The sequence below is a fragment of the Gopherus evgoodei genome, chromosome 5 (assembly GCF_007399415.2).
Source record: "Gopherus evgoodei ecotype Sinaloan lineage chromosome 5, rGopEvg1_v1.p, whole genome shotgun sequence".
Classification (NCBI taxonomy): Eukaryota; Metazoa; Chordata; order Testudines; family Testudinidae; genus Gopherus; species Gopherus evgoodei.
Genome location: NC_044326.1, coordinates 112,860,299 through 112,883,885, shown reverse-complemented (window position 1 = coordinate 112,883,885; position 23,587 = coordinate 112,860,299). Strand labels below are relative to the sequence as shown.

The following is a 23,587-nucleotide window of genomic DNA, read 5'->3' as shown; positions in this document are numbered from 1 at the left end:
CCTTGCTAGGCAAAAATCAAGTTGAAGTCAGTGGAAATGTTTCCTAATTGAGGACAACAGAACCAGATCCAGAGTCCCAATAAATTAATTCCCTTATGGCCCTATTCTCTTACATCTGAAGTTAATAGGCAAACTCACATGTACTTCAATGGGAGAAGGTTCGGACTCTTTTTGAGTGCTTACAGTGTGTTCCTAGTTATACAAAGCATAGAGGAAGACACTGTCTGTCCCACAAGGTACTTAGGAAATAATTAAACTGTCAATAAAGGATCACATTTTCCATCTCACATGGCTCTCTAATATAATCATTCACAGCTTTCTGATCAATAAGCCACAAATCTGGTAGACGTTATGCCATCAATTTAAGTAAGGTGTCGGGGGAGAAGGTTTGTTTACTTAAGTAGAGTTCTAAACTGATCTTATATACCGTGGGGGAGTGATAACTGAGATGGGAAGCAGATCCCGCAAAACCTCGCCACTTTATCCTTCTGCTCCTTTGTCACAAGGCAGTGAACTCTGAGGCTAAGGGAAGGCTGCTTTGTGAAATCCACTGTGAAGACTGGAAAGGTGTGACTTCCATGGTAGTTGTTCTCTGTAGTATCTCAGCTCCTGGCACACCCATTTGAGAACTCTTCTGACTGTAGGAAAGAAATGCAGGACATCTCTCACTGCAGTGATAAACCAGTGAGCTGTGTGTCTGTCCATCTCAGTGTGATTTATGTTTGAATGGAGGGCTAGTGTGCCTGTGTGTGTGCCTCCAGGGGTATCAGAGCTGATCGGGTGTTTCTATCTGGCAGTGTTGTAGGGATCTTTCTGTGTGGAATCTGTTCAGATCTCATTTCACTAGTTTTCTGTGAAATTCAAGTTTCTTTCAAATGCTTTAAAATTTTTATTACAGAGAAGGATCTTTTCAACATATTAAATTGCCACCCAGTTCCCAATCAGACTCACGGTGTTATAAATGAAAAAGAGGCTCATCCATATACAAACTGAATGAATCCCCTGATGAGACGTAGCCTTTTGCTTTTGCCCTGGTAGATGATTGCCCTTGCTTTCTCTCACAGGTTTCCGATGAACTAGATCACATTAGGGAAAGGTGTGTGAACAAAACAGAGGTGGGGGAAAAATTCTTTTCTCCTTTCTACGGAAATTTCAAAGCACTTCCCTCCTTCCCTGCTAGGAACTTTCCTATAGAAATGCCTTCCATGATTATACACGGATGCAAATGCAAAAATCACCCTTTATTTCCTAACCTTATCCATGGCTCCACAAAGGGGCAAAAGACAAATGCTGTTAGCAAGAAAAACTCTGTCAGATTGTTAATGAAGTTTCAGTTCACCTTCATTCCCTCCCCACTCAAAGGCTAAGATAGGGAAAATGTGAAACTTATAAACCTTTGCACTGACCATAATAAAGTCCATTTAATCTTTAAAGTGCAAAACAAGGACTTATCTGAACCTGGAATCAGACTCTAAACTACACAACGCAATTTATTTTAGGACCCTGTGGATTTAAGATCCAAGCTTTATAGTTGATCTGCCACTTCTGAGAAATGAAACTAATTTTAAATCCATCCATACTAAAAATGAGTACTGAAGCTGATAACCTCTTTGGATAAGAAAAAAGATTTAAAAAAATTCCTCCATGTAAAATTGGGTTTAAAAAAATATCAAAGGCTTGAGTTGAAGTTTTTATAGGTTCACTTTGTCATTACCAGGAGCTCCTTCTAGACTACCACAAAGCCTAAAATTGGGACACATTGGAAGAAACAGCCCTCTGTGTTCTTTTAAAAGCCTGCACAAGGCATTGTTTCACATGAGGTCATTGTTGGAGACACAGCTCCTTATCTCCTTCAAAAGGATCTAACCACAGCTTCCCAGCCAGGCAAGAGAGTTCACAGAATCACAAGAATAAAGGATGTTGGTTCAGGGGGCTTTCCCCTCTCTGCCCTCCCTCCTCCTTGCATGCCTTAGTGATTTCCTCTCACACAACTGCTGATTTAACAGAGAGAAGGGAAATGAAATTTCATTTATTCCTCCCCCCTACCCATGTAAAGGGCTATAATAAGTGGAAATGATTGATTCTATTTCAGATTAATAGCCCTGTGGAAGGAAAAGAACCTGTGAAAACCCAGTTACTGAACTCCCCTCACCTCCCAAAATGTTACTGCTTACACTTAAGTGTGTAAATAAGCAACTTACAAGAAAAACTGTTCTCTCCCCTCCTGCCACTCACTATACATACACACGCTCACTAAGGAATCAAGGGTTTGTAACTACTCCACCGCAGTACAGAAGGTGAACATTTTGTAGTGAGTCCCTTTCGGTTAATGGGAAAAAGGTAAAAGCTGGATCTAGACAGATCCTGCCAGATTCTGCTGATTTTTGCACTCAAGTCCCCAGTTCCATTGCCTGTCTCTGGTTGTTTGCAGTGCTGCGATGCAGAAATGTGCCATACACTCAATTTTTTTAGCACACTAGTAGCAGTTGGATGGGTTCTTAGGTGGGATTTGGATAACCGGCATGCCCAAATTACCGGAATCCATGTCTCATATCCAGAAGTTTGTGGCACTGCAGCACCGAGATGTGCTGTATTCAGGAATTTTTTGGTGCACTGATAATAGTTGAATGTGTTCTTTATTTGGATAATGGAATTTAGAGGCTTGGGCACAAAAATTGGCAGGATACAGAAGGATTCATGTCTTGGATCCGTGTTTTTATGGAGCTAGTGCTGAAATGTCTTGTTGTGGAATTTTTCTGCACACTGCTAATGATTGGACATTTTTTATTTAGACAGTGGAATTTTGTAGGCCTGGGTATAAACATTGGCAGGATCTAGCAGAATGCAGCATTTTCTGGCAGGATCCAACTTCTACTCGCATCTCAGATAATTAAGGCTACAATTTTGGCACCATTTTTTTTAGCAAGTTTCACAGCAGAGATGGGGGGGGAGGAAGTCACAGAAAGGTCACCCAATGACCCTCCCAGAACCCTTAAGGAAGCCTCTCTCACCAGCCTGACCCTGCTGGAGCCCTATACCATCTTCCCGACAGCTCCTTACCGGCAAGAACAAGACCTCAAATGACTGGTCCACCCTGTATCCCTACCTGGCCAGTCCCTGGAGCCAAGAGGAGCTACCGCTGCAGTTCCAGCAGCCGGCAGTTCTACTGCACAGTGCAGAGCAGGAGCTGGCCAACATTTTACACACAGCATGACTCAGAGCAGGACCTGGGGGCAGGTGGGCTGACTGGGCCATGCTGCAGCAGCACATTTTTTTCTTGTCCAGGTTTTTAAAAGTCGGGGGCATAGCACTTTGCCCCCTTCACCTCTGTCTCCAGTGCCTATGGAGCTGGGCCCAAACCTGCAGGAGGGAGGCACCACTGCAGCACAAACTCATCATGGGCTTTATTGAAATTCCTGATTTATTCTGAACACCATGCCTTAGTGCCAAAATCTTAGCCTTACAGATAGTCCAGTGCAAAGGGATATGTGTTCTTGAGTATGCTGACCGCTGAAACACTATGTGTATGTACTTATGTTCAGGAGGTGTGCTAGTTGCTCAGGGGGACACAGACAGATACAGCCCCCTGTGTTCCTAAAGAAGGGGGGATACTTCTGTCTCCCAGCCAAAATGGGAAGAAAGATCTGCTGTTGGGAAGGTGGGTGCAGGGTGCAAGGGGTGGATGAGAAGTCAGTTTCACTCTTTGTCATTCTGAACTGGGGGCGGAGGAAAGAGAAATCCATTGTGGAAAGCTATAAAAAGTAAAGGGGGCAGTGGGAGACAGAGCAAAGTGAGAGACTGTCAGAGAACAGTGAGTGTGTGTAGAGATCTGTGCTAAGGACTTTGTCAGTGAGTTTGTCTAGATGTCTGTCTGTTTCTGCCTGTGTGATCCTGACTCCAGGGCTTCAGTCCCCAGGACTCACCCTGTCTGCTTGTCTGCCGGATGCCTGGAGCCCCTCACCCCAGCATCAGCTAGTCTGTAGGAGGAGAACGTGTCCTTTTCACAAACACTGGCTACAGAGTCTGAGGCAAAAGAAAGAAAAAGAAGACGGGAGGGGAATAAAAAGGAGGGAGAGAGAAACAAAACTAATCCCAGCCCTTGACGGTGCTGCTTGGATTGGATCTGGTTTGAGTTTTCTCCCTGCTGACTTGTGTAGCAAGAGAGGAGGAGTGGGGGGAAATAAGTAACTGACTCTTCGTCTGAAGTTTGAGCAAACCTGCGGGGTGACTCCACTGGTGGGAAGCTTTCCTGGGTGCAATTGCCTCATAGTTTATTGCTTCCAGTCACTAAAAAATTTCCTGAACTTCTCAAGAATCTGGAGGAAAAAGCCGTCACTTCACTTGATCTGAGTGTTGCTCATTTCCTATAGACTGTACTTTTTTTTTAGGGGATTCTTTTTCCTATCTCTCCCAGGACAGCGGTTTCCTGAGCGCATGGCATTGAAATCTATTGAGTTGTTTTGTTAACAAACTTCGGGAGATTTTTTTCTTTTATCCCTCTGCTGTTTTTTAAATCCTTTTTTGGTGGGGAGGGGGAGATGATGCTGCTGATATGGAATAAGTGCTCCTGCTGTCTCCTCTTACTAGCCGTGATCCTGATGGTGGAGAGCTCCCAGCTAGACAGCTCCAGCTCCAAGGTGAACTCAATCAAGTCCACTCTGATGGGGGAGGCTCCAACGCAGGCAACCAACAAATCTGCAGGCATCCACCAGGGACTGGCACTTGGGAGCAGTAAGAAGGGCAAAATCCTAGGGCAGATGGGAAAACCTCCAAAGCACCATCTTCGGCAAGGAGAGGTAGGACACAATTCATATACACATCTTCCTCTTTCTCTCACTAATGTGTAAATGATTATTTTTATATGTGATCTCTCTCCCTCTCTCCCTGCTTCACGTAGATCTAACATTCAACTTTATTATATTTTTTAAAAAGTCAGATTTGTTGTCCCTCCCTTCTTGATAGAGCTTTCCTTCCAAAAAGAAATGAATTAACTTCTCCAAGACTGTCAAAGACAACATTGTTTTTAGAGGAGTAGATGTAAGAGGGAGATTTATAAGGTTTAAAGCTTTTATTTTTCTTAAGTATCAATTGTCTAAGGGAGTCAGTAATCTTAAATGATTGTCTTGAGCATTTCTCTGCTGGAATTGCTCATAAAGACAGCTGGAAATAAAACCGTTAATAATCATAATAATTAATAATTAAGGATGTAGTTGTTTGCTATTTATTTTAGTAAGTCAAGTTTGAGCAGATGATGTCAAATTAGAGCTCAAAGTGAAAACGATGTTGCTAGTGATAAAATGAAACCCTTCATAAAAATCACAAGTGGGAGATAGAGCAGGAGAAATCATCTTGCGTGAAAGTGTACTAATGAGGGTCAGAAGGCTTTCTAGTCTAATATTTTAGCAAAATTCTTGTGCATAGTTATGTGTTTAGGGTGAGGTAGGAAAAGATTTGCATATTTCTCTCTGGGACACCCCACAATGTTTGCAGATGTTTTCTTTGGTCATGACCACAGTAGGCTGGGGACAGAATGACAGCCCTCAGGATGGGGAGGGCAAAGCTGAGCTGAAATAAAAAGGAGTTACAGTTACAGAAGTAGAATGGAAACCCGATTTGTCTGTGAACAACAACTCCTTCTTCCGCCTGCTTTGGATATACTCAAATCTGACTGAAACATTTCTGCATTTGTGTTTCCTGGATGGCAAATGATAAAGTAGCATTTTAAGTCATCAGCCCTCTATTGTCTTTTAGGTCGCCACTTGAATGGCACATTATAGTGATTGTATAAATGGCATAGATAGAGCATGCATTATTTTGCTTTGGAAAATACTGGTTTTCATACAATCAGACACTAGTAGCACCTCCAGATACAGCTGCTTTTCATAAGCAACAGAGTGTTGCGGCAAGGGAGCTGCCAACATTCAGCACTAGAGAGGAAACATACTGTGTGCCTAAAGGGTCCCTGTCCTGTTCACATCTTTCTTTAAAGCAAGGAAGAAGCTACAAATTCAAGTGATTCACTGAATTCACTGAATTATTTCACTGCAGCTTCTTAATAACTGGATATAGCTATTTTGTTAGGAGTGCATGCAAAACTAGCAATATGTGATTAGGGTTTTATTTTAAGCTAATTACATGATTTTTTAATCTCTCTAGCTTCCCTTCTCAGACCCCACAATGTTCTACAATTCACACGGAATTCCTTATCCCTGAGCAAAAGTTAATAGCAGGTGCTGTAACGAAGTCTCATATTACTAAGATTATTGCATTCTTTTACTACTTTTACATTTACTAGGAAACAATGGAGTATGACTTATTATAACTCGCCATTGACAAAATAAAGGAGCACAGTACATTTTTATTATTCATTCTTCTTGCTTTCTTCACTGTGTTTAATCACCAAGAGGCAGGTTTTGCCACCCATTCTCGCACCCCATAATATCTTGCTCTCTGAGCAGACCCTTAGTTTCTGTGCTGCTGCTCCCCCAGTAACGTACAAGAGTATAGAAGACAGGATCTGTCTATTTGGTATTAACATGGTCACCCTTATTCAGGATAAGATGTCTTTAGCGCTGAAGACATGTTGATACTATTCACCTATTCCCAGTGAAGTCACTGGAACTGCTCAGGAATAAGATTTGCAGGACTGGGCCCTTATTTGCTTGCTAATTTGACTATTTGTCCATGTATTGGTTCTGAATCACTTGCACAAATTAGTGATGCTCTACTGCAAAGCACTCTGAGATATCTATATAGAAATATAAATGTCCTTAGTGGTATAAAGATGCCACTTAGTTTACAGATCCTGTTTTCGTATAATTTGGACTACAAATGTATCGCTTCAGCTAAAATCCTGCTCAATTTACTCATGTGAATAGTGTCGATATTTCAATGGATTACATGGCTGAGAAAGGCAAACAAGATTTAGCTCAAGGAGCCCCATTCCTGCACTCTTTACTCAGGAAAAACTCCCATTAGAATTAATGGCTGTTTATCCTGAACAAGGAGTACAGGCTTGGCTCCTGTTGAGAGGGTAATGTATTCATCATATTTTCTCATTAATGAAGCTTCATCCTCATTTGTGGCTACATCATTAGGTGTGGGGTTGGATAGCCATGAAAATTGCTGAGATTTACAACCAGTAATTCTTAGACATTATTTCTTTCTCTCGTTCTTGAAGATAATTAACACAACACTTCAGTAAAAAAACAACAACAAATCTTGTGCTGATAGTTAATTTTTTTGTTGACATTTATGGTTTCAGAGTTGGTAAGCTGCTGAATTTCTAAACAGTGGTATCATATATCACAAACCAATTAAGACATGACATTTTAATAATTTTCTTAAAATAGAGCTTTATTAAATTAGTACTCTTCCTTGATTTGTTTAGACATTCGGACATCGTTGTGGGAACTTGATATGTATGTTAAAGGAGCAGCGCTTCCTACATTTTTCTCGCTAATGTTTTTTTCCATAGCGGGATTGATAGTGTGATTAAAAACAGCAGTACCTTTTATTTCCTTGGTATTAAAATGTTCAGACTTTGATTTTATGTAGAAATAGAAAATGGTTTTTCTAATAATTAGGGCATAAAGTGCAAAGCAAAACTAATAAAATTTAGTTTTTGGTATTACGACAGCTGCAGAGTATGGGCTCAGTTATTTGCTCATGTAAACTGGCAAAGCTCAACTGAAGTCAACAGAACTCTTCCAGCAAAGAATTTGGTTCACGCTGAACAAGAGAACAATAGCTAACACCCCAATAGTTGTTGGGGTGTGCGTGTGTTTGGTTTTTTGGTTAGACCACTATGCATTTGGTGCATTTCTTACATTTATTTACATTTTATGATGATCTGCGACATCAAGATTAGGATTGACTCTAATTTAATCAATTAAAGAAATGAATGTGTTAATAGTCCATGATTTCTCTGAAATATTGATGTTTCCTCTAGCGATTGACACTTAATGCTTTCACTTAGAAAGGGATGATCTTGCACTTCTTTCTCAGACAAAGCTCCTATTGAAGTCAATGGGAATATTCGTATGAGTAAGGCAAGCAGCATCTGGTCTCAGATTATATCTACGCAGCAATTAAATACCTATGGCTGGCCTGGCTCCGCTGACCCGGGCTCACAGGGCTTGGGCTGCGGGGCTGTAAAATTGCGGTGTAGATGTTCAGGCTCGCATCAGATCTCTAGCTCTGGACCCAATGAGAGAGGAGAATCCCAGAGCCCGGGCTGCGGCCTGAGACCCCACAGCAATTTTTATCCTGCAAGGCGAAGCCCTGAGAGCTGAAGTCAGCTAACCATGGGCATGCCTCAGGTCTTTTATTCCAATGTAGGACATACGCATATGGGGCAATCAGGAGGAATACAATTTTTGAATAATTCTTGAACACAATTATGCCTATACAGTAAGCATTATTTCTTTAAAAATAGCCGTAACATAATTTAGCAGTTTTTCAATTGCAGAGAGTGAGAGATCATAGAATTGCTGAATTATTTGGATTTGGCTGTCTCTTCATTCCTGTCACTCATCTTCTCATTTTATGGTTGTTTATCCACTTTCACAAAAGTGTAAAATGTACAAGCAGTCACGCTAAGGAAATTATATAGACATATGAGGCCATATGCGCCTCCATTTACTCAGTAAGGACCTGATTCTGTGTTACTAACTCACATGAGTAATCCTAAGGAAAGGTGGCAGAATCAGGCCCCAGGTTAGTTGCTGCTCCGTGAGGCTCAGTGAAATCAATGGCTTCTTTTCCTGAATCAAGTGAGCAGGAATAGTGTACGAATGTGCTATTCTAAGAGGGCCTGGTGACATGCCATCACCGCCTCTCACTTTTCTTTTTAATTTTGAATTAGATGTGTGAACTCTGGGAACAGCTACCATTTTGGGTTCTTGAGAGTATGATTATGGATTTATAATCTTTTAAAAAAATAATGTAAGGTTAATAAAACATGCCAGATTAGCAGCACTGCGAATTGAATTTTTCTAATCACTTATGTATAGTTTACACTGTGGCAGGGCAAGCTTTCCCATGCCATCCCCCACTGTTCTGAAACGATCACTTTTATGGGCAAAATTCTTACTCCTGGTTGAAAGTAATGAAGATTCCCTTGACTTCAGTGAGACTGTATTTGTATGCTGTCTCCGTACCTCACTTCACCACAATTTGCATTTACCCTTCTGTTTCCTAGAGACTCTCCACTCTCTGTGCTTCAGCCTTCCCAAGTAGCACTCACTAATGTAGGTATAGGTCCCTCCCGTCTTCTGACTCCATCCTCTCAGATGTGCTCTATCCACCTACTTTCCTTTACTAATGCATGGGTCCTAGTAGCCCCCTCCACACACTTTTCCCTAACTCCAGCTACAGGCCCCTTCTTTCTTCCTACCTCTGCCAAGTCCAGTCCCTTCTTCCACTGCAGCTGGCCAAAAGAGCAGATGCTGAATAGCTGAACTGGATCTCCACTCCTCAATGGGCCTACCGTTTCGTGGTGGTTCTGGGCGTTGTTGAGGGAGTGAACAATAGCTTTGAGCTGGGCGAGAGAAGAACGAGGGGTTAAGAGGTTAGAGGAAAGAGCAAGTGAGAAATTGAGTGAGTAAAAAAGGCTAGTTAAGGGAGAAACAGAGAGAGGAAAATGGAGAAGATAAGAGGTTGAAACCAGCAAACCTTTGTGGGTTCAGATGGGTTTTTTTTGTTTGTTTTTCTTTGTTTTTTTTTACTATAAGCTTTGTGAGCTGAATCAAAATGGCAGTGCTTTGCACAGCTCTAATATTCACCAGCTCATTTACATACTAGTGTTTCCCAACTGGACATAATTACCAGCATGAACACTGTGACATCCTAGAAAATGCTAAGATGAGATTTCTTAGTAGCAGGCAAGTAAAACAGCATGAGACTCAGTAATTGACCACAGTATCCTGAGAACACAGCAATAAAAGGTACCAAAGACACCAAAAATGTAACCACAGTATCTTGAATTGCTAACAACCAAGACAGCACCAATTATTTAACCACAGGATCAAGAATAATTTAACTACAGTATCCAGAACTATATCCAGCCACAATAATTTTATGTAAGTAACCAGAATTGCTAGCATCCATAAAGGCCGCCAAAGAAATTATTCTTTGCCCTCATCTTTAGCTGTCTGGAATCTGGACACTTAACTGGCTGACTGTTAGCAATCTTGTTAAGTGGCTGAGAAAACTCTTTCTTTCTCTGTGGGAGAACTGGGCAGGAATTATTTCCTTTCTGTGTCTCACTTTGAGTCCCCTTTAATGTTTTGTTAATATCTTAATTTGGAGGAAGATCTCCCATAAAATAGTATTATATTTATTTATTACAATTTATGACTGTTCATATAACAGTGACATCTAAAGGCCTTCAGCTGAGATTGGAGTGTCGCTGTGCTAGAAGCTGTATAAACACATATCAAAAGACTGTCCCTGTTCTGAAGATCTAACAGTCTCAATAGACTACACAGACAAATGGCGGAGAAAGAATTTGATAACATTTTTTCCCTCTGTAAATGTTTTTTTAGCACCTGCCTGAGTTCAATTAAGCTGAAGCTTTGTATGTGCAAATGAGATACAGTTTTAATTGTAGCTAAAACTGAGCATTTGTATCTGTTGACAGCATGCTACATCTCTATCATATTCTGTAAGTTGAGTAAACATTCTGGGTCTTATTCCTGACTGCTTTACAGCTATGTTTCCCAGGACATATAGTACAGTGGATTTAATTCTGCCCAACTGGGGCCCCTTGAAACCAGTTCCTGAGTTTGTTTTTTCATGTGTCCCTTTACTATTTTAAACTTTGCCACATCAAGAATTAAGGTTTTATTCAAAAGATTTTTTTTTAAAGGCAGAGGCCTGGCCTCCTCTGTGTGGGCATTAAAGAGCTGTGGCCAGATCCCAGGGGACTTTTTATAAGAAGTAGGCTTTGCCTTGGTGACCTTCACCAAACTTTCCTCATCCCCACAGAGTGTGTTTGCCTTTTGGTTGATGCTTTCCATGCTTAATAGTGTGTGTCATGTCCATGGCAGAAGTGTCAGATGTGTAAAGATTGTAAATTGTCTAAGGATCTTTAAGCATTAAAGGAACTATCAAAGAAAGTAAGGTCCCGCGTACATTTAGGCTGTTAATCTTAGAAGAGCCTCAGGAGGTCCTTTGAAAATTTTTTGAGGGCTAGATTGTGCCTTTGGCACCAGATTGAAACTAACTTCCCTGAGCTTTGACTCTAGTGACATGGAGAGCCCCACACAACTGCCAAAGTCTTTAGGAGGAAAACTTTCATAGTTTGGTTCCAGGTGATGTTTTGTCTGCAAAATTCTCCTTTAATTTTTACAGTGAAAACGCGAATGTTCGTGTCTTCATTGCAGATCCATCCTTGATCAAAAAGGGGCTTAATTTTCCTCAATGGCACCCGCTTTGAATGAAATTTTATTAGGGCTGTTGATTAGTCAGTTTACTTATGCGATTAACTCCAAAACATTAACTGCGATTAAAAAAAATAATCACAATTAATTGCACTGTTAAATAATAGAATACCAACTGAAATTTATTAAATATTTTTGGATGTTTTTCTACATTTTCAAATATATTGATTTCTATTACAACACGAATACAAAGTGTACAGTGCTCACTTTATATTATTATTTTATTACAAATATTTGCACTGTAAAATGATAAACAAAATAAATAGTATTTTTCAATTCACCTCATACAAGTACGGTAGTGCAATCTCTTTATCGTGAAAGTATAACTTACAAATGTAGATTTTTTTATTACATAACTGCACTCAAGAACAAAACTATGTAAAACTTTAGAGCCTACAAGTCCACCCAGTCCTACTTCTTGTTCAGCCAATTGCTAAGACAAACAAGTTTGTTTACATTTACAAGAGATACTGCTGACTGCTTCTTATTTACAATGTCACCTGAAAGTAAGAACAGGCATTCACATGGCACTTTTGTAGCCGGCGTTGCAAGGTATTTACGTGCCAGATATGCTAAACATTCATATATCCCTTCATGCTTCAGCCACTATTCCAGAGGACATGCTTCCATAAATAAATTGTTAATTCCATTTGTGACTGAACTCTCTGGGGGAGAATTGTAGTCTCCTGTTTTACCCGCATTCTGCCATATACTTCAGATTATAGCAGTCTCAGATGATGACCCAGCACATGTTCATCTTAAGGACACTTTCGCAGCAGATTTGACAAAATGCAAAGAACGTACCAATGTGAGATTTCTAAGGATAGATACAGCACTTGACCCAAGGTTTAAGAATTTGAAGTGCCTTCCACAATCTGAGAGGGACAAGGTATGGAGAATGCTTTCAGATATTTTAAAAGAGAAACACTCTGATGTGGAAACTACAGAACCCGAACCACCAAAGAACAAAATCAACCTTCTGCTGGTGGTGTCTGGCGAAAATGAACATGTGTCAGTCCACTCTGCTTTGGATCATGATCGAGCAGAACCCGTCATCGGCATGGACGCATGTGTCCTGGAATGGTGGCTGAAGCATGAAGGGACATATGAATCTTTAGTGCATCAGACACGTAAATATTTTGCGATGTGGGTTACCTGTTCTCACTTTCAGGTGACATTGTAAACAAGACGTGGGCATCATTATCTCCTGCAAATTGTAACCAAATTTGTTTGTCTGACTGGCTAAAGTAGGAGTGAGTGGACTTCTAGGTTCTAAAGTTTTTACATAGTTTTATTTTTGAATGCAGTTGTTTTTTGTACATAATTCTACATTTGTAAATTCAACTTTCATTTGTTTTTTTTACAGTGCAAATATTTGTAATAAAAATAAATATAAAGTGAGTACTGTACATTTTGTATTGTGTTGTAATTGAAATTACTATATTTGAAAATGTAGAAAACATCAAAAATATTTAAATAAATGGTATTCTATTGTTTAACAGCACAATTAATCACAATTAATCACAGTTATGGTTCTCACAATATTTGTTCTTGTGGCAGTCCCCATACCCATCTATGATTTATTAGTTCCTTTGGGCATATAGACACAAAGTCATTGATTCTGAAATGAGCATATCTAAAATCATTAATGAAAATAAAAAGCTTCCTCATTTAACAACTGCTTTGGACTTTCTATGAGTAAAGAATGGAGGAAAGGAAAATAACGTTTTTTAAGCCCTTTTGTCAAGAAATCACTTAAACACTTGCTTCAGTCCCATGGGACTTACTTACAGTCTTTGATATGATACAGTGTTCATATGACAGTTACGAATCTTTGAAAACTGCTCTTTGCGCATATGTAATGCAAACAGTACAATTTTTAATACATTCTAGTAATGACAAAGGTGGACTGTTCTGCAAATGCTCAAGGTATGAGATGTTGCTCAACTTCACAGGAACTCTGCCTCATTCTCTCCACATAATGTAGGTGTTAACCAGGCTGTGTATGCTTTTAAAAGTAGACCCATTAGTCCAGTGAATGAAAAGATAGGCTTCAAATCTATGCATTTTATAGTTTCTGTTGAATGAGCCAGTGGTCTGCAGGACTTGTGACTGCCGAACTGAAATTTTGACTCTTTTTTTTTTAAAGTAGGGTTATTTTTAAATGGAATGATAAAGAATACAAGCAATGGTATGTATATACTCTGCACTGCAGTAGCCAGCTTACATCCCTAAAACCTCATATTCATCCATGACGTTTTCTGTATATCATTAGGATCACAGCCCTGGAAGTCACAAACCTTATGGGAAAAGATTCCTTAGATGATACACTTTTGGATGAGGAATTCTGAACAGGGTAGTCTCGAGCCACCCTTCTTTTATTACATCATGTTAGACTTTGAAGGTTCCCCCCATTCTGTTCAGTTTAATGAAATTCCCAAAGAGCCTAAAACTACATGGGTTTCAGTAAAATAAGATTCATTAGAAAGAGAATGAGAAAAATCATATTAAAACAAACTAAAAATATGCATAACACAACTAGTCTGAAACCATATGTCAAAGCTAATCTAGATGGGTACAGTTTGGATAGCTGCAATGGAAACATTTTCAAAAGTGCCTAAGTGTTTTGGAAGCCAAAGTCCCATTTTCAAATGATTGCCAGTGAGGCTTAAGCTCCTAAGTGCTAAATCACTTCTGAAAATGAGGCTTAGGTTCCTAAATAATTCAGATGCTTTTGAAAATTGTATCCACCTCATTCTTCTAGAGCAACAGGTATGGTCTGGCTACTTTCTCTCGTAGTTTTTTTATCTCATATGTATTCATGTAGAATATGTTGGGGTTCTTTTATTTGTTCTGTTTTGTTATCTGAGCTCAGTCCAAAAATATTTACAGATTGATGTTTAAAAAACATTGTTTCTTTTACAACAGAGAAGCAAAGATGAGTTTAGGAGATGGTTTCCCTCAATTTCTCCTTCAGAAGAGGCTGCAGATCAGGCTAAATGAAGCTGTTTTACAAGCCTCTGTTCCAGTAAGGATAGAATGGACTGCACAAATCCCATCTGCTACTTGGCTTCTCCTCTTCTGGGTTGAAGATTGGGGAGAACATGCCAGTTTCTATCCAGCTGCTCTTCATTATGGAGATAGGGAAATGAGGCTCTCACACTTTCTTTTGACAGAGTGGTGAAAGACTAGTGTTCTTAGAAAAGCTAGTTTCCCTCCCACTTCTCTTCATGTGGGAGAAGGGCTCCATGGAGTAAATGTTGAGCCAAGATCATCTCCTCTCCTCTCTTCTTAATGGGTAGAATTAGGCTTGGTGAATCTGCTGTTCCCTCCTCACTCACCTCCCTACAAACTGCTATTTTTCATGAGAGAGTAGGATCAGGTGGAGAGAATCTGGTGTCATTCCTGTCTTCCTCAGGGGGGAGTGGCTCTGAGGACAGGACTATGAGTTTACTTTGCTACTGGTTCTTCTAGTGGAGGTGTAAATGATCAGATAGAGGATTCTGCCTTCTTTCCAATGGGGCAAAGGGGCTAGATTCTGGGAGGTCATTCACATGTATTTCCTTCACTAGAAGAAATCAGATGAAGAGACGGTGCCTCATCCATCTCTGTGGAGAGATGATAGCTCATGGGACGAGGAGAGAGTTGTCTCTTGGATGGGGGATCTGCAAGGAAGGATGCTTGTCTCATGGACGGAAGGGAGCACACTGAAGTGACTTAGAGAGGGAAGAGTAAATTGTGCATTGCAAAGGAGGTAACCCACATGGGAGCTGTATCCTTCACCAGTGGAAGAATTCTCTGATCCCAGACAGAGACTACATTCACCTCAATTATGTATGTGGGGCATGGTTATAGGGTGACATACATGGGAGGCACGCCTCTTGTAGGAGAAAGAAGATAGTATTGGTAGATAGAGATAGTTAAATAATATTGAACAAGGTCATTCAGAAATAAACAGACCAACTTCCTTGTACTGCTGTACATAGACTCATAGACTCATAGACTCATAGACTCTAGGACTGGAAGGGACCTCGAGAGGTCATCGAGTCCAGTCCCCTGCCCTCATGGCAGGACCAAATACTGTCTAGACCATCCCTAATAGACATTTATCTAACCTACTCTTAAATATCTCCAGCGATGGAGATTCCACAACTTCCCTAGGCAATCTATTCCAGTGTTTGACTACCCTGACAGTTAGGAACTTTTTCCTAATGTCCAACCTAAATCTCCCTTGCTGCAGTTTAAGCCCATTGCTTCTTGTTCTATCATTGGAGGCTAAGGTGAACAAGTTTCCTCCCTCCTCCTGATGACACCCTTTTAGATACCTGAAAACTGCTATCAGGTCCCCTCTCAGTCTTCTCTTTTCCAAACTAAACAAACCCAATTCCTTCAGCCTTCCTTCATAGGTCATGTTCTCAAGACCTTTAATCATTCTTGTTGCTCTTCTCTGGACCCTCTCCAATTTCTCCACATCTTTCTTGAAATGCGGTGCCCAGAACTGGACACAATACTCCAGTTGAGGCCTAACCAGCGCAGAGTAAAGCGGAAGAATGACTTCTCGTGTCTTGTTTACAACACACCTGTTAATGCATCCCAGAATCATGTTTGCTTTTTTTGCAACAGTATCACACTGTTCACTCATATTAAGCTTGTGGTCCACTATGACCCCTAGATCTCTTTCTGCCATACTCCTTCCTAGACAGTCTCTTCCCATTCTGTATGTGTGAAACTGATTGTTCCTTCCTAAGTGGAGCACTTTGCATTTATCTTTATTGAACTTCATCCTGTTTACCTCAGACCATTTCTCCAATTTGTCCAGATCATTTTGAATTTTGACCCTGTCCTCCAGAGCAGTTGCAATCCCTCCCAGTTTGGTATCATCCGCAAACTTAATAAGCGTACTTTCTATGCCAACATCTAAATCGTTGATGAAGATATTGAACAGAACCGGTCCCAAAACAGACCCCTGCGGAACCCCACTTGTTATACCTTTCCAGCAGGATTGGGAGCCATTAACAACTACTCTCTGAGTACGGTTATCCAGCCAGTTATGCACCCACCTTATAGTAGCCCCATCTAAATTGTACTTTCCTAGCTTATCTATAAGAATATCATGCGAAACTGTATCAAATGCCTTACTAAAGTCTAGGTATATCACATCCACCACTTCTCCCTTATCCACAAGGCTCGTTATCCTATCAAAGAACGTTATCAGATTAGTTTGACACGATTTGTTCTTTACAAATCCATGCTGGCTATTCCCTATCACCTTACCACCTTCCAAGTGTTTGCAGATGATTTCTTTGATTACCTGCTCCATTATCTTCCCTGGCACAGAAGTTAAACTAACTGGTCTGTAGTTTCCTGGGTTGTTTTTATTTCCCTTTTTATAGATGGGCACTATATTTGCCCCCTTCCAGTCTTCTGGAATCTCCCCCGTCTCCCATGATTTCCCAAAGATAATAGCTAGAGGCTCAGATACCTCCTCTATTAACTCTTTGAGTATTCTAGGATGCATTTCATCAGGCCCTGGTGACTTGCAGGCATCTAACTTTTCTAAGTGATTTTTTACTTGCTCTTTCCTTATTTTATCTTCTAAACCTACCCTCTTCCCGTAAGCATTCACTATACTAGACATTCCTTCAGACTTCTCAGTGAAGACCGAAACAAAGAAGTCATTAAGCATCTCTGCCATTTCCAAGTCTCCCGTTACTGTTACCCCCTCCTCATTGAGCAGTGGGCCTACCCTGTCCTTAGTCTTCCTCTTGCTTCTAATGTATTGATAAAAAGTCTTCTCGTTTCCCTTTATTACCATAGCTAGTTTGAGTTCATTTTGTGCCTTTGCTTTTCTAATCTTGCCTCTGCATTCCTGTGTTATTTGCCTATATTCATCCTTCGTGATCTGACCTAGTTTCCATTTTTTATATGCCGCCTTTTTATTTTGTAGGTCACGCAAGATCTCAAGGGTAAGCCAAGGTGGTCTTTTGCCACATTTTCTATCTTTCCTAACCATCGGAATAACTTGCTTCTGGGCCCTTAATAGCGTCCCTTTGAAAAACTGCCAACTTTCCTCAGTTGTTTTTCCCCTCAGTCTTAATTCCCATGGGACCTTGCCTATCAGCTCTCTAAGCTTACCAAAATCCGCCTTCCTGAAATCCATTGTCTCTATTCTGCTGTACTCCTTTCTACCCTTCCTTAGAATTGCAAATTCTATGATTTCATGATCACTTTCACCCAAGCTTCCTTCTACTTTTAAATTCTCAACAAGTTCCTCCCTGTTGGTTAAAATCAAGTCTAGAACAGCTTCCCCCCTAGTAGCTTTTTCAACTTTCTGAAATAAAAAATTGTCTGCAATGCAGTCCAGGAACTTATTGGATAGTCTCTGTCCCGCGGTGTTATTTTCCCAACATATATCTGGATAGTTGAAGTCCCCCATCACCACCAAATCTTGGGCTTTGGATGATTTTGTTAGTTGTTTGAAAAAAGCCTCATCCACCTCTTCCGCCTGATTAGGTGGCCTGTAGTAGACTCCCAGCACAACATCACCTGTGTTTTTTACCCCTTTTAGCCTAACCCAGAGACTCTCCACCCTTCCGTCTCCTATGTCCATCTCCACCTCAGTCCAAGTGTGTACATTTTTAATATATAAGGCAACACCTCCTCCCTTTTTCCCCTGTCTATCCTTCCTGAGCAAACTATACCCATCCACACCAACATTCCAGTCGTGTGTATTATCCCACCAAGTTTCAGTAATGCCAATAATGTCATAGTTGTATTTATTTATTAGCACTTCCAGTTCTTCCTGCTTATTACCCATACTTCTTGCATTTGTATAAAGGCATCTAAGATACTGGTTTGATCTTGCCTCCCAGCTTCGCCCTGACCCTTCTTCCTTCACCAACACTGCATACCAATATGGCTTTTCACACTGTCTGTGCTAAAATGTGGAAATGTCTAGGATTCCAGAATAATTGCTACCTCTACTTAGTGGCATCTACATATTCACAACTATGTAATATGACCTCATGGCGCAGGTGCTATTCTCTCTCCCAACAAATTCCAAAGCAGAGCCTGATGGTGTACACAACATCATGTGCATCTTGTTAAAGACAATGTGTTCACTGAGGCCAAAGTTCTGTCAAAACTTATGTTTAAAAATCCACTTTTAATATAACGTTTTAGTGGAAGGGTTAAACTGTTTAACTTGGTAAAAATGTATCTGCAATTGTTTAAATTAATACAGGGCTTTCAAAATGCTCTTCAGGAATGCTTGTAAATTTCTGTGCTTGCTTTTTTATTCCCTCTCTCTATTGCTATCTTCCAGAACCCCCTTCACAAGGAAATGGCTTTTTAACAAGAAGAATCCTCTTGAAATTACATTTCCAAGGGGGTCCTTGCCGCAACAGCTGCAAGAAATTGCAACTGAACTTTAGTATCAGTTGGTTCTCATTGTTAAAATGATAGGTGACCAAACAAATATTTGTATTATAACTTATTTGTTTAGCAATGTTTTGTGCTATGCTGAATTAATTGTCTAACCAGAAAATCAAGCTTTCTGCACAAAAATAAATATTTCCAAGTCTTTATACCAGTGCTTGAATTGAAGGTACCTGAGGAAATATTCATGACGCTAATCTTATTTGGTTCTGTTTGATTTAGGTTCTTATATCGTGGCCATCAATTACTGTGGCATCTGAGTGCCTTTCCGAGGGCCAGATTCCAATACCCATACTCATGCTGGTGCATCATCTTATTCCTTGAGTATTTCCATCCATTTTGGAGGGGTGGGGGCTGTCTGAGAGGTAAGGTACAACTCCTCATGAGTAAGGGTGGCACAAACATTCCCAGAGTAAGGAAACTAAACAAAAGATAGTATTGGTAGATAGAGATAGTTAAATAATATTGAACAAGGTCATTCAGAAATAAACAGACCAACTTCCTTGTACTGCTGTACATAGACTCATAGACTCATAGACTCTAGGACTGGAAGGGACCTCGAGAGGTCATCGAGTCCAGTCCCCTGCCCTCATGGCAGGACCAAATACTGTCTAGACCATCCCTAATAGACATTTATCTAACCTACTCTTAAATATCTCCAGCGATGGAGATTCCACAACTTCCCTAGGCAATCTATTCCAGTGTTTGACTACCCTGACAGTTAGGAACTTTTTCCTAATGTCCAACCTAAATCTCCCTTGCTGCAGTTTAAGCCCATTGCTTCTTGTTCTATCATTGGAGGCTAAGGTGAACAAGTTTCCTCCCTCCTCCTGATGACACCCTTTTAGATACCTGAAAACTGCTATCAGGTCCCCTCTCAGTCTTCTCTTTTCCAAACTAAACAAACCCAATTCCTTCAGCCTTCCTTCATAGGTCATGTTCTCAAGACCTTTAATCATTCTTGTTGCTCTTCTCTGGACCCTCTCCAATTTCTCCACATCTTTCTTGAAATGCGGTGCCCAGAACTGGACACAATACTCCAGTTGAGGCCTAACCAGCGCAGAGTAAAGCGGAAGAATGACTTCTCGTGTCTTGTTTACAACACACCTGTTAATGCATCCCAGAATCATGTTTGCTTTTTTTGCAACAGTATCACACTGTTCACTCATATTGTTCAGCTCCCTACTGCTGAACCATCCCTGCCAGGGATAATTATAAGAGCAAGATGCCTCTGTAAAACAACCCTTTTGCCTTTGGGATACCAAACTGCATTAAATGGGAAGCATTTTCAGAATACTTTTTCCAGGATCCCCTACAAAAGTTTTATACCTTGTCTTCGTGTTGCTCTGTTATAATACTTACATGGAAATTTTCTTCCTTTTGAGCCTCCCAGAACACTTTGCTGACACAAGCTAATTAAGCCTCCCAAATGCCTGTGAGAGGGGTAACCCCCATTGTTCCCATTATGCAGATGGGGGAGAGCCTTAATCTTGCTAACCCTCAGTTTCCCCATCTGTACTTAGTTTGCTCCCAAGGATGTTGTGTGAGTAAATTTATGAGGACTAGATACTGGCATTTATATCCTTCTATTCATCGCTGTGTCACATTTCCCCAGGGGAACTCAAGAAAATAGTGCAGAGAAACTTGGATTTATACAGGCTGATTCCCCGGGGCTCCCAGCCAGTTCTATCACGTGGTATGTGGACAGAACCATGGCAGAGCCTGCTTCTCCTCCCTGCTACCTCCCCTCCCAATTTTGGGGCAATTTACATGTATGAGTCACAAGGAAGGAAGAGTCCCTGTGCTTCCCTAAGGCATGTGATTGACTTGGCCCTTGCACGGAGTGAACAAAGGGGTGGGGGAGAAGAGCGCTTGCTAGACCCAGGAACCATATGGACTGTAAACATTTGAGTTGCTCAAATGCATAAAAGGTGCCACATAGGACAAAGCATTATTATGGTTTCAGTTGGAGCTGTGGATATGTAAAACTCTCAAATCTACTGATTTGGTTGCCTAAATCCACATAAGTGTCTAACATTAGGCACCCATGTTTGAAACTGTTGGTCTAGATACCATCCTCCACGTGTCAGGAGCAAAGCCAGGAATAATCCCTCAAATTGCTGCACAGGTGTTGCAGATCAGAATTTAACTGGCAGAGCTGTATATGAAGGAAACCTAAATTTTATATACCTAAACCTGTTTCACACTTTAAAATAAAATATACAATCCTAAATTAAAAGACAACATAAATATATGTTCCGACGAAGTGGGTATTCACCCACGAAAGCTCATGCTCCAAAACGTCTGTTAGTCTATAAGGTGCCACAGGACCCTTTGCTGCTTTAACATAAATATAGAACAATATAAGCATTTTCTTTATCACTGGATTACAGTTCAAAAATAGGAGAAACAAACTGGAATGCTGAGGGGCAGACAGTATCTGGTGGTTAAAAAATGAATCTGTAAGTAAGGCTCCTGAGTTCTTTTTCCCACTCAGCTCTGTTTTGCTGTGAAACTGTAGGTACATCAGGAAATCTTCCTTTGTCTCAGTTTACTCCTCTGTAAAATGGATATAATCATTTTTAACTTTGCAGTGATGTTGTAAGGCTTAATTAATATTTGTAATGTGCTTGTAGAGACTCATGGGAAAGGCAACTTGTAAGTAGAAAATCTTATTTTGAAATTTACATTAATTGCTTTACTGAATACAGCTAAAGAGGAGTTTACACAACATAATTCAAAACTAGAGATTTCCATGAACAGTGGGGAAGTTTTTATCCCTATCCAAACTTTGCAGCTCAGGCCCATCTCTACTTGCAACATGTTTGCTTTAAAAATAATGCTCTTATGATATTACAGTGAAAAGGACCAGTGCCTTTGTATAAACACTGTTCTCATTAGTTATCAGTGAGGGCTAGATAGGAGAGTCTTTAACAGAGGCGGACATGTGCGTTGCAGGTGTGAAGGGAATGCTCAAACTGTTTATGAGCACACAAGTCCTATGAACAAAAAGGCTGAGAAGGATGTTGTAATTTTAAGGGGAAATATGTTTTAAGGGCCCATTAAAAATAAAGTGAAAAGGGAATAGCAAATGAGCTGCAGATTGTCTGTGTAACAGGGATTGTCATTAAGAAAGTCCTTTATTATTCTAAACAGGCATGTACTAGAGAGAGGTCAAAATAGTTTAGATACCATTGGACACTGGAGTATCCACTAAGTCATTCAGGCTGTTGTCTGAACTGAAGCAGTTACTTGTAACATTCCCATTCCCATTGAAATAAACAGGGAGATAATGTAAGATAATGCTGTCCTAACCCTTCTAAAGTGTGTGTATATATACACACGCGTGCACACACGTGCGCGCACACACAAATATATATATATATATAAAAATAAATGGGGGGTGAAACCCTGGCCACATTGAAGTCAATGGGAATTTTGCCATTGACTTCAATGGGGCCAGGATTTCACCCCTGACATTTGGCCTCTTATAAGACTTAAGAAGCCATAATTGCACTACAGAGAGTTGGGAAAACAAGGAGAAGTAGATGCCCTCTCTTGCATGATAGCTGTAGTTACAAGGCAGAAGCAGACATAATGCTTCCAGGCATACTGAGGCTCACCTGTAGAAGCAATGTAGAACACCTGTAGAAGCACACTCTCAGCACTTTTTCTTATCTGATGCACAGGGGAAGTTGACCATGGACACAATCTCACACTACCCAGATACCCCTTCCGGCTTCCCAGGGCTGGAAACAGTTCTTTGTGTTCCTTTGTGTGACCCATGAGTGAAATTCACCCAATGTACAGAGCTGACACAAAAACTATGCATCATTCTAATCCTGATTAAGCTCTTGGTCCCCTCTGCACAGGGGTGAATTTCAGGCAGGGAGAGCAAGTAGCTAAATTGTGTCTGCCTCCTGGGTCAGGCAAGGGGGAATTGGAGGGACTCCAAGCAACTTCTTTCTTCCTTAGCTGCCCTGCAGAGAAGTCAGAATTTGGCCCTTTGGGTTATATATATAATTTGGGAGCCACCAGGGCAGGGTTTCTCAAACAGGGGTTGCCGCTTGTGTAGGGAAAGCCCCTGGTAGGCCGGGCCAGTGTGTTTACCTGCCCCATCCACAGGTCTGGCCGCCACACCGCTTCCAGCAGCTCCCATTGGGCTGGAGCAGCGATCCGCAGCCAGTAGGAGCCACAATCAGCCGGACCTGCGAAAGGGGCAGGTAAACACACTGGCCCGGTCCGCCAGGGGCTTTCCCTACACAAGCGGCAACCCCTGTTTGAGAAACCCTGCACCAGGGCAACATTCAAATGATGCCATGAAGGAGAGCTGCTGAATGAGACACCATTCATCTGGCACACTTGCACCAGATAGTTTTCAACAGCCCTCAAAATTAACCCTTAATCTGCTTTCCCTAAAATGAGCTAACATTTTCAGTGAAAAATTGGATTTGGATGCAGGGATGTTGCAGGCAGAGCTGCAAGGAGATCCCTTCCTGACCTATCCTGTCTAAAACAATTGACACCTAATGAGTTCTGCAGAAGCACTGGTACATATACAAGTATCTGAAACATGAGTGTTTTAATTTTGGCCTTGCTGAAGCACTGGTACCATACTCTTCTTCAGAGAAGTGTCTCCCAGTGATCATGGCTATAGCGGTGGCAGCAGTAGTGACTGAGGAAGGGCTCTCTAAATCAGATTTAGT

The 23,587-nt window shown here is 40.9% G+C and overlaps 1 protein-coding gene across 1 annotated transcript in view; it reads left to right on the top strand.

Annotated features, from left to right (window-relative positions):
• Positions 1 to 3,689: 3,689 nt before the first annotated feature.
• Positions 3,690 to 23,587, top strand: part of DKK2 (dickkopf WNT signaling pathway inhibitor 2) — a 66,276-nt gene continuing 46,378 nt past the window's right edge. The window contains exon 1 of the mRNA XM_030565546.1: positions 3,690 to 4,796. Within this exon, the coding sequence (XP_030421406.1) occupies positions 4,539 to 4,796 (258 nt within the window). The 5' untranslated portion in view covers positions 3,690 to 4,538. The remainder of the gene's footprint in view (positions 4,797 to 23,587) is intronic.